The following is a 12,819-nucleotide window of genomic DNA, read 5'->3' as shown; positions in this document are numbered from 1 at the left end:
GTGAAACATCTTCCCACTAACGAGATGGTAACCAGTACAGGTGACTAACGAGGTGACACCCATCGGTGTGCCCTATGTGCTAACGAGCTATAGGTGTTAAGTCCAACCTCAAAACACACATGGAAAAAACAAAATTTGTAATAGGAGAGAGGCATTGTGCTGTGAGATGTTGCTTTATCTGTTGTTTTTTCAAGCCAGGCTTGCTGTTAACTGTACCTCAGCATTTTCAAAGCCAACACTACTAGATGTTGGCCAAAAGCACAAAAAAAATGTTTTCATTCGCTCCTGGTGGTTGGTACCACAGGAAATGGAGTAGGTGTGTTGTCTCCTAGTTGTCAAGCCTCAACATCACATTCTGGGGGGAAACAACTGCCAAAAATATGACCAGTCAGTCAATATGGCCGCCCTCCTCGCCACTGCTGTGTAGGGCATCAAATCAAATGTTATTTGTCACATTCAACAACCGGTCTAGACAAACAGTGAAACGCTTACTTCTGGGTCCTTTTCCAACAATGCAGAGTTAAAGTCTGGTCACTGCGGCTGGTCTCAAGAAAGGAGCCTGGGGGACTTGATAGGCGAGGGAGGAGGGTTTCGAGTGCAATTGGCAGTGCCAGGAGAGATGGAGCTGAGGTATCAGCTGGCAGCTCGTCTGTACTGGGGGACAGAGCGTCCCTCTACCCGTCTCTCTCTCTCTCTTCCACTGTCTCTCCCACTCTCTTTCTCTCTCTCTCTCATACTACGTTTTTCACTCTCTCCCTCCTTCCCTCTTTCCCTGTCCAGACTTAGACTCTCCTCCCTAAGGCAATGCCATTTTTGTTGGGGAGCTTGGGTGGCATCACATAGCTTTGGAAAAGCCCACTCTGGCTCATTTGATGTGTACTCTTTCTAATTGGCACAATGGAAGGATGAAAGAATGGCATCTACAGGATGCCACCCATGAAAGAAGACTTGATGAGCAAACTAGGGGCTGCCATCATGCACAACTCAATCTCATTGGTATTTCAAGCTGTAGTAGAGGGTAAGGGAAAATGCACAGTACTGTCAGTATGTACATTACGCAGTCTCTTAAAAGATGGAGAGTATAAGTGAGCAACAGTAATCAACATGTTTACACTGAGCATTTACATTTGTAACACTGGCTAAATGGAAAAAATACTTACATGAAATAATGATGGGCTGCCGTACCTTGAAGCCACAGAGTGACAGTTAAGCTTGATGTAAAGCAAAAAAAAAAATCTGTTCTCTAACCTGAATTTAATGGGGCAAAGTATAATGGAAAATAGTCACATACTCGTCCCTCTAAAGGTTTCGACAGAGTAACAAATTACTGAACAAGAGAGGTGGAATAAATGCCTTATCTTTGATGGCAGGTCTAAACTACCAAGCTAAATCCATATTTTATGCATTACTTTTTATTTATTTATCTGGGTCATGGTCTAATGTTGTTTTGAATGTTCTCTCACTGAGTCTGAAACTCAGATTGAATTGACTGATATCCAATCAAATCATGAAGCCGATGTGACCAACGCTCAGGCAAGCTAAACTGCATTCTGGGAAAACTTGAGCGTTGGGAAGGTGCTGCTTGTAACGCCAGCTGATGCCCCTGCCAAACAAAGTCGCAGAGGTGGAAAATTATTTAACAGTCCTCTGGTCTTAACCTATTTTGAAATCCATTTTATAGTCAAATCTTGTTTTTCGATTAAAAAGAGCTGAGCCATACATATTTGCATGCTGTCTACGAAGAAGAACCTTTTGCCATTTTACTGTACATTCACTAGACTGATAGGTATGTATTATGTTAGGTCTGTTCTAGACACAGGAGCCTGCTGTGGGGAGGACGGCTCGTAATAATGGACGGAAAGGAGCAAATGGAATGGCTTCACCCACCTGGAAACCATGTGTTTGATGTATTTGTTGCCATTTCACTTATTCTGCTCCAGTCAATAGAACGAGCCCATACTCCCCAATTAAGGTGCAACAAACCTCCTGTGGTAATAGATCATATACTGAGTGTACAAAACATTATGAAGACATGCTCTTTCCATGACATAGACTGACCAGGTGACCAGCTATGATCCCTTATTGATGTCACTTAGATTTTCTTGAGGCAGATTTTAGAATATTCACATGAAAATCTGTCGCCAATTGGATGGAAACCGAGTTAGTGAAAGACGTTTGAGTGTAATAATGAACATTATTCTTTGTCAGCCCCTTTATGAGTGCACTTTAAGTGCCATTGAACGGGGTATGGTAGTAGGTGCCAGGCGCATCAGTTGGTGTCAAGAACTGCACCACTGCTGGGTTTTTCATGCTCAAGCCATCTTGACACAACTGTGGGAAGCATTGGAGTCAACATGGGCCAACATCCCTGTGGAACGCTTTCGACACCTTGTAGAGTCCATGCCCCAACGAATTGTGGCTGTTCTGAGGGCAACTCAATATTAGGTACATTCAGTGTATATCATCTTAGTTGTATTTAAAAACAGAAATAGAGCGTGCATGCACCCCGTAGTAAATTACACCTTTAAAGACTGAAATTGATATGATTCAAGATAGCATGAAAAAATGTGGTCTTTCAAGATTCAGCACTGCACACAAAAGGTGAGTAATACTAAAAGGTTGAACATCTGTATTAGGGGTGTCATGATACCATTATCACAATACTACAATACTCAATGTCTCATGGCAAAAAGAAAATCACGATGCAGACTGAACTCTGTCGTATAAAAACCTGCTTTATCTCAAATATGGTGTGTTATAAATGGGATAAGGACCCCAAATGACAAGGCTCGTTTTCCTCAAGAAATTAAGCCGTTTCATGTTTTATTTACTTGTCATGATAGTTCTGAGTACCATGATTATAGTATCGTGACAACCCTAATCTGCATTTAGACATCATACAACAGTGACATTGAACAGTGATGGACCTTGAAAAGATTGTATGACTACTCACCCCATTGGCTTTGCTCAGGGCTTGGAAGTAAATGCTGTAGCTTTTGGCTGGAGAGAGAGGGGGGTTCCAGTAGCCATTGTAGGTCTTGTTGTCACCTACGCTGAAAGGCTGCACCACAGTCAGGTATATAGGCGGGAGCTCCGCTGCAAAGTAGTGGGGCAAATCCAAGATGGAGGCATTCTTGAAGCTGACCGGGACGGAGAAGCACTCCAGCACGTCGGCCGCCCGCCGCACCTTCTGCTTGCGTTCCTCTTTCACAACCAGCTGATAGGCACTGGGGAGAGAGCAGAGGGCAAAGGTCTTCAGAGGGCTCACCAGGGGCTCTATTTATCAAGCATCTCAGAGTAGTAGTGCCAATCACAATGAATAAGATTACATGGACACCTGATCCTGTATCATCACTCCAACTCTGCGATGCTTGATACATAACGGCATCAACTCAACGCTGGTTTTCCAGAAAAGATTTCAATGTTAATTTCAAAATGTATTCATAAAAATGATTACATTTAATAAGGAACCACCTAATGTGTGACTATAGCCATACTGTTGTGTATACAGTAGGGGTTTGTAGTTTGTGTCAGGTCAGTTCAAAGCTTCATACAAAGTATTTCTGAGCAGAGGCAGGAGTGTTACTGCTGCTCTGCCTTAACCAGCCAATGAACAATTCATACCACTCCAAATTGACCACATTACTGTTTTCCAGCAATAGTTTTGCTTTATGAATAGTACGCTAATATCTCCATCACCTACTGAAGAAGCATTTCTTCATTTAAAAAATACATCATCATTTAAAAAAAGACTCAGCGGAAAACGATGTACTATTTTAATTTAGAACAGAAACAAAAATATAAACTCTGACTTGTCCAGGGGGAGCGCAACCATTGGGCAGTCATTTCTGTGAGGGGCCAGTAGATGGAAATCTACCCTAATTGGCCAGTGGTCTTCAGACTGGCCTTTTTGAAAGGCCCTGTCAATTTTATTTTGAATTATACCTTTATTGAACCAGGTAGGCAAGTTGAGAACAATTTCGGATTTACAACTACGGCCTGGCCAAAATAAAGCAAAGCAGTGCGACACATACAATCGAGTTACACATGGGATAAACAAACGTACAGTCAATAACACAATAAAAAAAATATATATACTGTGTGTGCAAATGGAGGTAAGGCAATAAATAGGCCAAAGTGGTGAAATAATTAAAACTTAGCAATTAAACACTGGAGTGATAGATGTGCAGAAGATGAATGTGCAAGTAGAGATACTGGGGTGCAAAGGAGCAAAAAAATAAATAACGATATGGGGATGAGATAGTTGGGTGGGCTATTTACAGATGAGCTGTGTACAGGTGCAATGACCGGTAACCTGCTCTGACAGCTGATGCTTAAAGTTAGGGAGGGAGATATAAGACTACAGCTTCAGTGATTTTTGCAATTTGTTCTAGTCATTGGCAGCAGAGAACTGGAAGGAAAGGCGGCCAAAGGAGGGTTTGGCTTGGGGATGACCATTGAAATATACAGTTGCAGCCGGAAGTGTACATACCTTGGCCAAATACTTAAAAACTCAGTTTTTCACAATTCCTGACATTTAATCCTAGTAAAAATTCCCTGTCTTAGGTCAGTTAGGATCACCACTTTATTTTATGAACGTGAAATGTCAGAATAATAGTAGAGAGAATGATTTATTTCAGCTTTTATTTATTTTATCACATTCCCAGTGAGTCAAAAGATTACATACACTCAATTAGTAGTTGGTAGCATTGCCTTTAAATTGTTTAACTTTGGTCAAACGTTTCGTGTAGCCTTCCACAAGCTTCCCACAATAAGATGTGTGAACGTTGGCCCATTCCTCCTGACAAAGCTGGTGTAACTAGGTCAGGATTGTTGGCCTCCTTGCTCGCACATGGTTTTTCAGTTCTGCCCACAAAATCTCTATAGGATTGAGGTCAGGGCTTTGTGATGGTCACTCACATACCTTGACTTTGTTGTCCTTAAGCCATTTTGCCACAACTTTGGAAGTATGCATCCGGTCATTGTCTATTTGGAAGACCCATTTGCAACCAAGCTATAACTTCCTGACTGATGTCTTGAGATGTTGTTTCAATTTATCCATATAATTTTCCTCCATCATGATGCAATCTATTTTGTGAAGTGCACCAGTCCCTCCTGCAGCAAAGCACCCCCACAACATGATGCTGCCACCCTCGTGCTTCACAGATGGGATGGTGTTCTTCAGCTTGCAAGCCTCGTCCTTTTTCCTCCAAACATAACGATGGTCATTATGGCCAAACAGTTCTATTTTTGTTTCATCAGACCAGATGACATTTCTCCAAAAAGTACAATCTTTGTCCCCATGTGCAGTTGCAAACCGTTCTCTAGCTTTTTATGGCAGTTATGTAGCAGTGGCTTCTTCCTTGCTGAGCAGCCTTTCAGGTTATGTCGATATAGGACTCGTTCTACTGTGGATATAGATATTTTTGTACCCGTTTCCTCCACCATCTTCACAAGGTCCTTTGCTATTGTTCTGGGATTTATTTGCATCTTTCGCACCAAAGTACATTAATCTCTAGGACACAGAACGTGTCTCCTTCTTGAGCATTATGACGGCTGCGTGGTCCCATGGTGTTTACACTTGCGTACTATTGGTTGTATAGATGAACGTGGTACCTTCAGGCGTTTGGAAATTGCTCTCAAGGATGAAACAGACTTGTGGAGGTCTACATTTTTTTTTCTGAGGTCTTGTTCTCAGTCATGCGCTTTCACTTGAGAGGTAGCTGTTGTTGCATTGCTTTTCAACAGACAATGGAATTCTCCGGTTGGAACATTATTGAACTTTTATGATAAAAACATCCTAAAGATTGATTCTATTCTTAGTTTGACAAGTTTCTTCGACCTGTAATATAACTTTTTGAACGTTTTGTCCGAATGGACCAGATCGCTCATTTGGATTTGTTTACCAAACGCCCTAACAAAAGAAGCTATTGGACATAAATGGACATAAATTATGGACATTATCAAACAACACAAGCATTTATTGTGGAACTGCGATTCCTGGGAGTGCATTCTGATGAAGATCATCAAAGGTAAGTAAATATTTATAATGCCATTTATGAATAATGTTTTATGGCGGATATTTCTCTGGCTGGTTTGGGCTCTGAGCGCCGTTCTCAGATCATGCTTTTTCCGTAAAGTTCTTTTGAAATCTGACACAGCGGTTGCATTAAGGAGAAGTTTATCTATATTTCCATGTCTAAAAATTGTATTGTCATCTACATTTATAATGAGTATTTTTGTGAATTCATGTGGCTCTCTGTAATATCACTGCATGTTTTGGAACTACTGAACATAACACGCCAATGTAAAATAAGATTTTATGATATAAATATGAACTTTGCCGAACAAAATATACATGTATTGTGTAACATGAAGTCCTATGAGTGTCATCTGATGACGATCATCAAAGGTTAGTGATTCATTTTATCTCTATTTGTGCTTTTTGTGACTCCTCTCTTTGGCTGGAAAAATGGCTGGGTTTTTCTGTGAGTTGGTGGTGACTTAACATAATCGGTTGTGGAGCTTTCGCTGTAAAGCATTTTTGAAATCAGACACTGTGGCTGGATTAACGAGAATTGTATCTTTAAAATGGTGCCTAATACTTGTATGTTTGAGAAATTAGATTTATGAGATTTCTGTTGATTTGTATTTGGCGCCCTGCAATTTCATTGGCTGTTGGCAAGGGGTTCCGCTTTCGCAACGGGGTTCCGACAGGTTAAAGGCACAGTCAACATAGTGTATGTAAACTTCTGATCCACTGGAATTGTGAATTGGGATACAGTGAATTAGAATTGACATAATCTGTCTGTAAACAATTGTTGGAAAAATTTGAACAAATTAGATGTCCTAACCGACTAGTCAAAACCATAGTTTGTTAGCAAAAAATTTGTGGAGTGGTTGAAAAACGAGTTTTAATGACTCCAACCTAAGTGTATGTAAACTTCCGACTTCAACTGTATCTGCTGGAGCGCATGCTACGGGCGGGTGCTGCTATGGTGAACAGTGAGCTGAGATAAGGCGGGGCTTTACCTAGCAAAGACTTATAGATGACCTTGAGCCAGTGGGTTTGGCGACAAATATGAAGCGAGGACCAGCCAACAAGAGCATACAGGTCGCAATGGTGGGTAGTATATGGGGCTTTGGTGACAAAACGGTTGGCACTGTGATAGACAATAGAGAGGAAGGTAATTTAAAAAAAAACATTTATTTAACCTTTATTCAACTAGGCAAGTCAGTTAAGAACAAATTCTTATTTACAATGACTGCCTTCCCCGGCCAAACCCGTAAGACGCTGGGCCTATTGTGCGCCGCCCTATGGGACTCCCAATCACGTCCGGATGTGATACAGCCTGGATGAGAGGGTTTGTTGCTGCGCCGGGGTTCATGATTGGATAAGGAGTTCTTTTGAGCCGTTGGACGCTATAGTGGTTGTCCGCAATTACATCCAGCTATGCCAAGAACACACTTCACAATTATATGCAATTAGGGAAATGTATGTTTCTGTAAAGACTAGGGCAAATTATCCCAGCCTCTAATTTGGAATCTTTCATATGGGATAATTGCTGATGACCAAAGGAGAGTGCACTTTTGTCTTCTCTGACAGCAAATATCTAATTCAAGCTAATGGCTTTCAGATACCAAACAAGTGCGGTGGAAAAATAGCGTGTTTGCGTCTGTGTGTGCAGGATGGACGTAACAACATGTTGTCTGATCATGTCGTGACCTTTTTTACAAACATGAAACATTTTCATGAACCCCTTACACTCGTGGAAATTGGCCTATATGGATGAGGCCACATTTAAATGTTTCTAACAGAAGAACTATAAAAAGCAAATGCATGACCATAGCAGCAATTGAAAGAGAACACTTTGGAGATTATCAGAAAATTATCAGGTCAAAGACGAGGACACCTGAAACAAGACTGAATCCAAACATTAAACTGTTGATTTTATGTATATACATTATCTGTACTTTTCACAGAATTTGTCAATAACAAAATCAGAAAATAATCTGGATATATTCAGTAACATAATAAGAATATTCATTGACATTTTGGAATGGGTGCAGAAAAAAGTATTATAAGGGTTTGAGTGAGAAGTCTAACTGGTATCTCCAATTGGCCACACACCTCTCCAAAGTGTGCACAGTTCCTAAGTAATTCCAATGCACTTTTATGACTCAAGGAAAGAGCCTTCAACAATAAGGTGTTTTAGCTCTCCTAGCTTTGCCACTGACCAACTGAAGCAAGGACACTTGTAGTTTTTTTTGGAACACAGGCCTTTTGTTGTTCACAAAATCCAAAAATGTTCCATTATAAATCGCAATTGGGGTGCATAGATGTTGGTGTGCATAGAACGGAGTCATGAGAGCATTCAAGTGCAAGCTCCGCTGGGAATTTTCTTCACAATGTCACAAACATCAGCTCATTCTGTTTGGGACATGTCATCCTTATAACCGCGGATCAAACATAGTGATCATAAACCTTGATACTGTAAATGCTATAAGTTTTCAAATATGGAAATGTGAAGTTTACATTTGGAATCACGAGTGTTTGGTTTGCTTGTATAAAATTAGACCGGTATTCATTTTGATGCTCAATGTCTCATCTTTTAAAACACATTGACTCCTCTCTATTTACAGCATTTCACTCAGGCATAACAAATGTGCAAAAGTAGCCCAATTAGCAGGAGGGATGGGAGCATCTTCTTGTATCGCGCGGTGCTCAAGTTTATAACGGTTGTCAATCAAAACCCATACAATGCTGTGAAGCCGAGAATGTCAGCTCTGACGTCATGTACAGCATGTTACCGTACAGCAACTGCATTCCAATTTAGGCGCTTATCAATGATAAAATCAGACATTTTCAACCCGTATTCGAGATGGCAAGGTCTGTGAGTGGAAAGGGCTACAGCTGTAGAGTCCAGAGCTTTTACGTTCTAGAAACAATTTAAAGTATTATCTGTTTGTGAAATTTAGGCTACTGTATTTACCATGTAATGACCTGTTTTCAACATGAGGCAATGAAGCCCATGCACATCTGGTAGCACTTACGGGCATATTTAAAGTGTTTATAAAATGACTTAGCAGTTGATACATCAAATAATTAAATAGAGCATATGAATAACATGTATTATATTTAACCTCTATGATATACAGTGCATTCGGAAAGTATATCGACAACTTCCCTTTTCCACATTTTGTTACGTTACAGCCTTATTCTAAAATGGATTAAATAAAACATTTTTCTCATCAATCGACACACTATAATCCACAATGACAGAAATACATTATTTGCATAAGTATTCAGATCCTTTGGTATGAGACTCAAAATTGAGCATCCGGTTTCCATTGGTCATCCTTGAGATGTTTCTACAATTTATTTGGAGTTCACCTTTGATAAATTCAATGATTTGGAAAGACACAAACCTGTCTATATAAGGTTCCACAGTTGACAGTACATATCAGAGAAAATACCTAGCTGTGAGGTCAAAGGAATTGTCCGTAGAGCTACGAGACAGGATTGTGTTGAGGCACCGATCTGGGGAAGAGTATCAAAAAATGTCTGCAGCATTGACGGTCCACAAGAACACAGTGACCTCCATCATTCTTTAAAGGAAGACAATTGGAAACACCAAGACTCTTCCTAGGGCTGACCGCCCGGCCAAACCGAGCAATTGGGGGAGAAGGGCCTTGGTCAGGGAGGTGACCAAGAACCCGATGGTCACTGACAGAGCTCCAGAGTTCCTCTGTGGAGATGGGAGAACCTATCATAAACCAGGCCTTTATGATAGAGTGGCCAGATGGAAGCCACTCCTCAGTAAAGGCACATGACAGCCTGCATGGAGTTTGCCAAAAGGCACCTAAAGGACTCTCAAACCATGAGAAACAAGATTCTCTGGTCAGATGAAACCAAGATTGAACTCTTTGGCCTGAATACCAACAACACGTCTGGAGGAAAGAAAGCACTGTACATCTCCCCAAAAATATATTTTTAGAGGTACTATGAAAATGAAAGAATATTGTATACCCATATTGCATTTTTCCCTTCAGATATTTAAATTCCATAACGCCTGAAAATATTGTTAGCCCAATAGCAAGTAAATTAGCCTTTTCTTTCTAACCAAATTTGAGGTATTCTGACAGTTAACACTGGGACACAACTTCCTTCTGGGATGTTAGGTAGAGCGTAAAATGTCCTAATTCAATATGCACACACTAAACACATTTTCATGAATGTCAATGCAGTTGATGTTCCTAAAGCGGTTAAGCTGTTGTTCCAAGCCAATGGCCAGTAGTCTTTAATTGGCATAGGCTAGTATGTCGTGTCTGTTTCATAAAGGTGCTCCCAAGTGGCGCAGCGGTCTAAGGCACAGCATCTCAGTGCTCGAGGCGTCACTACAGACCCTGGTTTGATTTCAGGCTGTATCACAACAGGCCGTGATTGGGAGTCCCATAGGGCGGTGCACAATTGGCCCAGCGTCGTCAGGATTTGGCCAGGGTAGGCCGTCATTGTAAATAAGCATTTGTTCTTAACCTCTCTAGGACTGGAAAAAGCATACCATGCAATAATCTGTGTACGGAGCTCAGAACCCAAACCAGCCAAAATAAATATCCGCCATGTTGCGCAGTCAACATTAGTCAGAAATAGCATTATAAATATTCACTTACCTTTGATGATCTTCATCAGAATGCACTCCCAGGAATCCCAGTTCCACAATAAATGTTTGATTTGTTCGATAAAGTTCATCATTTATGTCAATATACCACCTCCTTTTGTTAGGGCGTTTGGTAAACAAATCGAAAAATGCGCGTGCAACTTCCAGCGGAAAGGTCGGACGAAATATCAAAAAAGTTATATTACTGGTCGTAGAAACATGTCAAACTAAGTATAGAATCAATCTTTAGGATGTTTTTATCATAAATGTTCAATAATGTTCCAACAGGAGAATTCCATTGTCTGTAGGAAAGCAATGGAACGAGAGCTACCTCTCATGCGCGTGACTGAGATCGAGGCTGCTGCCAGACCTCTGACTCAATCCCCTCTCATTCGGCCCCCTTCACAGTAGAAGCCTGAAACAACATTCTAAAGACGGATGACATCTAGTTAAAGCCTTAGGAAGTGTGAAATGACACAGATCCCACTGTGTATTAGATAGGGGTTGAGTTCAAAAACTACAAACCTTAGATTTCCCACTTCCTGTTTGGATTTCTTCTCAGGTTTTTGCCTGCCATATGAGTTATGTTATCCTCACAGACATCATTCAAACAGTTTTAGAAACGTCAGTGTTTTCTATCCAATACTAATACTAATAGTTGAAAAATACTTATTATTAGTAGTATTGGATAGAAAACACTGAAGTTTCTAAAACTGTCTTTCATATTAGCATCTGGGACTGAGTAGGAGGCAGTTTACTCTGGGCACGCTTTTCATCCAAAAGTGAAAATGCTGCCCCCTATCCCAAAGAAGTTAACTGACTTTCCTAGTTAAATAAAGGTAAAATAAAATTTTTAAAAGGTTGTGTTTTCAAAACTTGCACTGAAGGAAATGTTGAATATAACTGTGTTGCTCCGCCTACTACAATACAAATGTAACATGATCCCCTTAATTCCTTTTGCATACCATTTGCACTTATTTGAATGACTGCTACTAATACCTCAAAACACCCACCACACCAAAAATAATGATATTTTACATTTAATAGATTCTGTGGACTTTGGTGAACCATTTCAAGGTTGGGATACATGCGAAGTGGATGGACTTTTTGTCTTGATTTTTCTTTGTATGTATATTACATTTTTATTGGCCCATTCACCCTCTCCGGAGGACAAAACATACTTTGTTTTACATTAGTTTTTTTTACAGCTATTTGTTACATATTCGTTATTCAAACATGGCACATTTATACACAGTATTACACAAGAGAAATATAGTTTGAGATACACATTACACATTAAAAGATACTCAGATATATACGGTTGACATAATAAATTGCGTTTTCAGTCCTAACTCTTGCAGATCATGAACTTTTAATCCCAACCCTCAGCTACTCTCAGCCCATCCTACCTATCTCCGTAGACCACCCTTTCTTGATTTCCATGTGCCATATACAGTATTTTTCAACTGTGCTGTGATGTCTTAAATTAATTCTGAACATTTCTAATTTCATAGTATTTATAGATTGTAAATTAAATATGAATATGTTTGCTAAGAGTATTACTTTATTAATTGATTGACTAAGGCTTTCCAAATTACCAAACAGTGCTATTTGTAGGGTCGGTTTAGGTGAATGTTGTGATTTTTCAGCCACTCCTGAACCTGTGACCAGAAACAAGCTAAACGGGGGCAATACCAGCATAAATGATCTAATGACTCTGTTTCAGCAGTGCTGAAATTGTTATATACTCCATATATATAATATTATGTTGGTGGCGAGAATTGTGTATAATTTAAATTAAAAAAAACTCAGTGTTCAATCAAGTGTTGTTTTGAGTGTCAGTTCATAAACTATGTGCCACGAACTTGGAACTTCGAAAATCTCTTCCCAGGTATTTTTCAACCTGTATGGCGCAGCTGTCAACATTTTGATCCTCAAACGAAACTGGTATATTTTTCTATTTATGCAAAGAAAATCTGCCAAATGTGTTTTGTAATATAGGGCAGACAAACAAGTTCCCAACCTTATCCCCCTTTCACTGACCTCCTCAATTTATGCGGTAATGTTGCAATCAGTTGGTTGTAACTTTGGACAGAGCAAACATCATAATCCAAGATGGCGTAGCAGTCGGACGTCTGTTTTGTTTTCGTCTTGTCCCGTC

The 12,819-nt window shown here is 40.1% G+C and overlaps 1 protein-coding gene across 25 annotated transcripts in view; it reads right to left on the bottom strand.

Annotated features, from left to right (window-relative positions):
* Positions 1-12,819, bottom strand: part of ptprt (protein tyrosine phosphatase receptor type T) — a 415,067-nt gene that overhangs the window by 104,019 nt on the left and 298,229 nt on the right. For all 25 annotated transcript variants that reach the window (XM_090205068.1, XM_090205070.1, XM_090205071.1 and 22 more), the window contains exon 12: positions 2,954-3,227. In XM_090205068.1, coding sequence (XP_090061194.1) covers positions 2,954-3,227 — 274 coding nt within the window. The remainder of the gene's footprint in view (positions 1-2,953; positions 3,228-12,819) is intronic.

Source organism: Oncorhynchus mykiss, chromosome 17 (assembly GCF_057628025.1).
Source record: "Oncorhynchus mykiss isolate SJ-2025 chromosome 17, ASM5762802v1, whole genome shotgun sequence".
Taxonomy (NCBI): Eukaryota; Metazoa; Chordata; class Actinopteri; order Salmoniformes; family Salmonidae; genus Oncorhynchus; species Oncorhynchus mykiss.
Note: the sequence above shows the minus strand (reverse complement) of the source record. Positions and strands in the feature narration are given on the sequence as shown.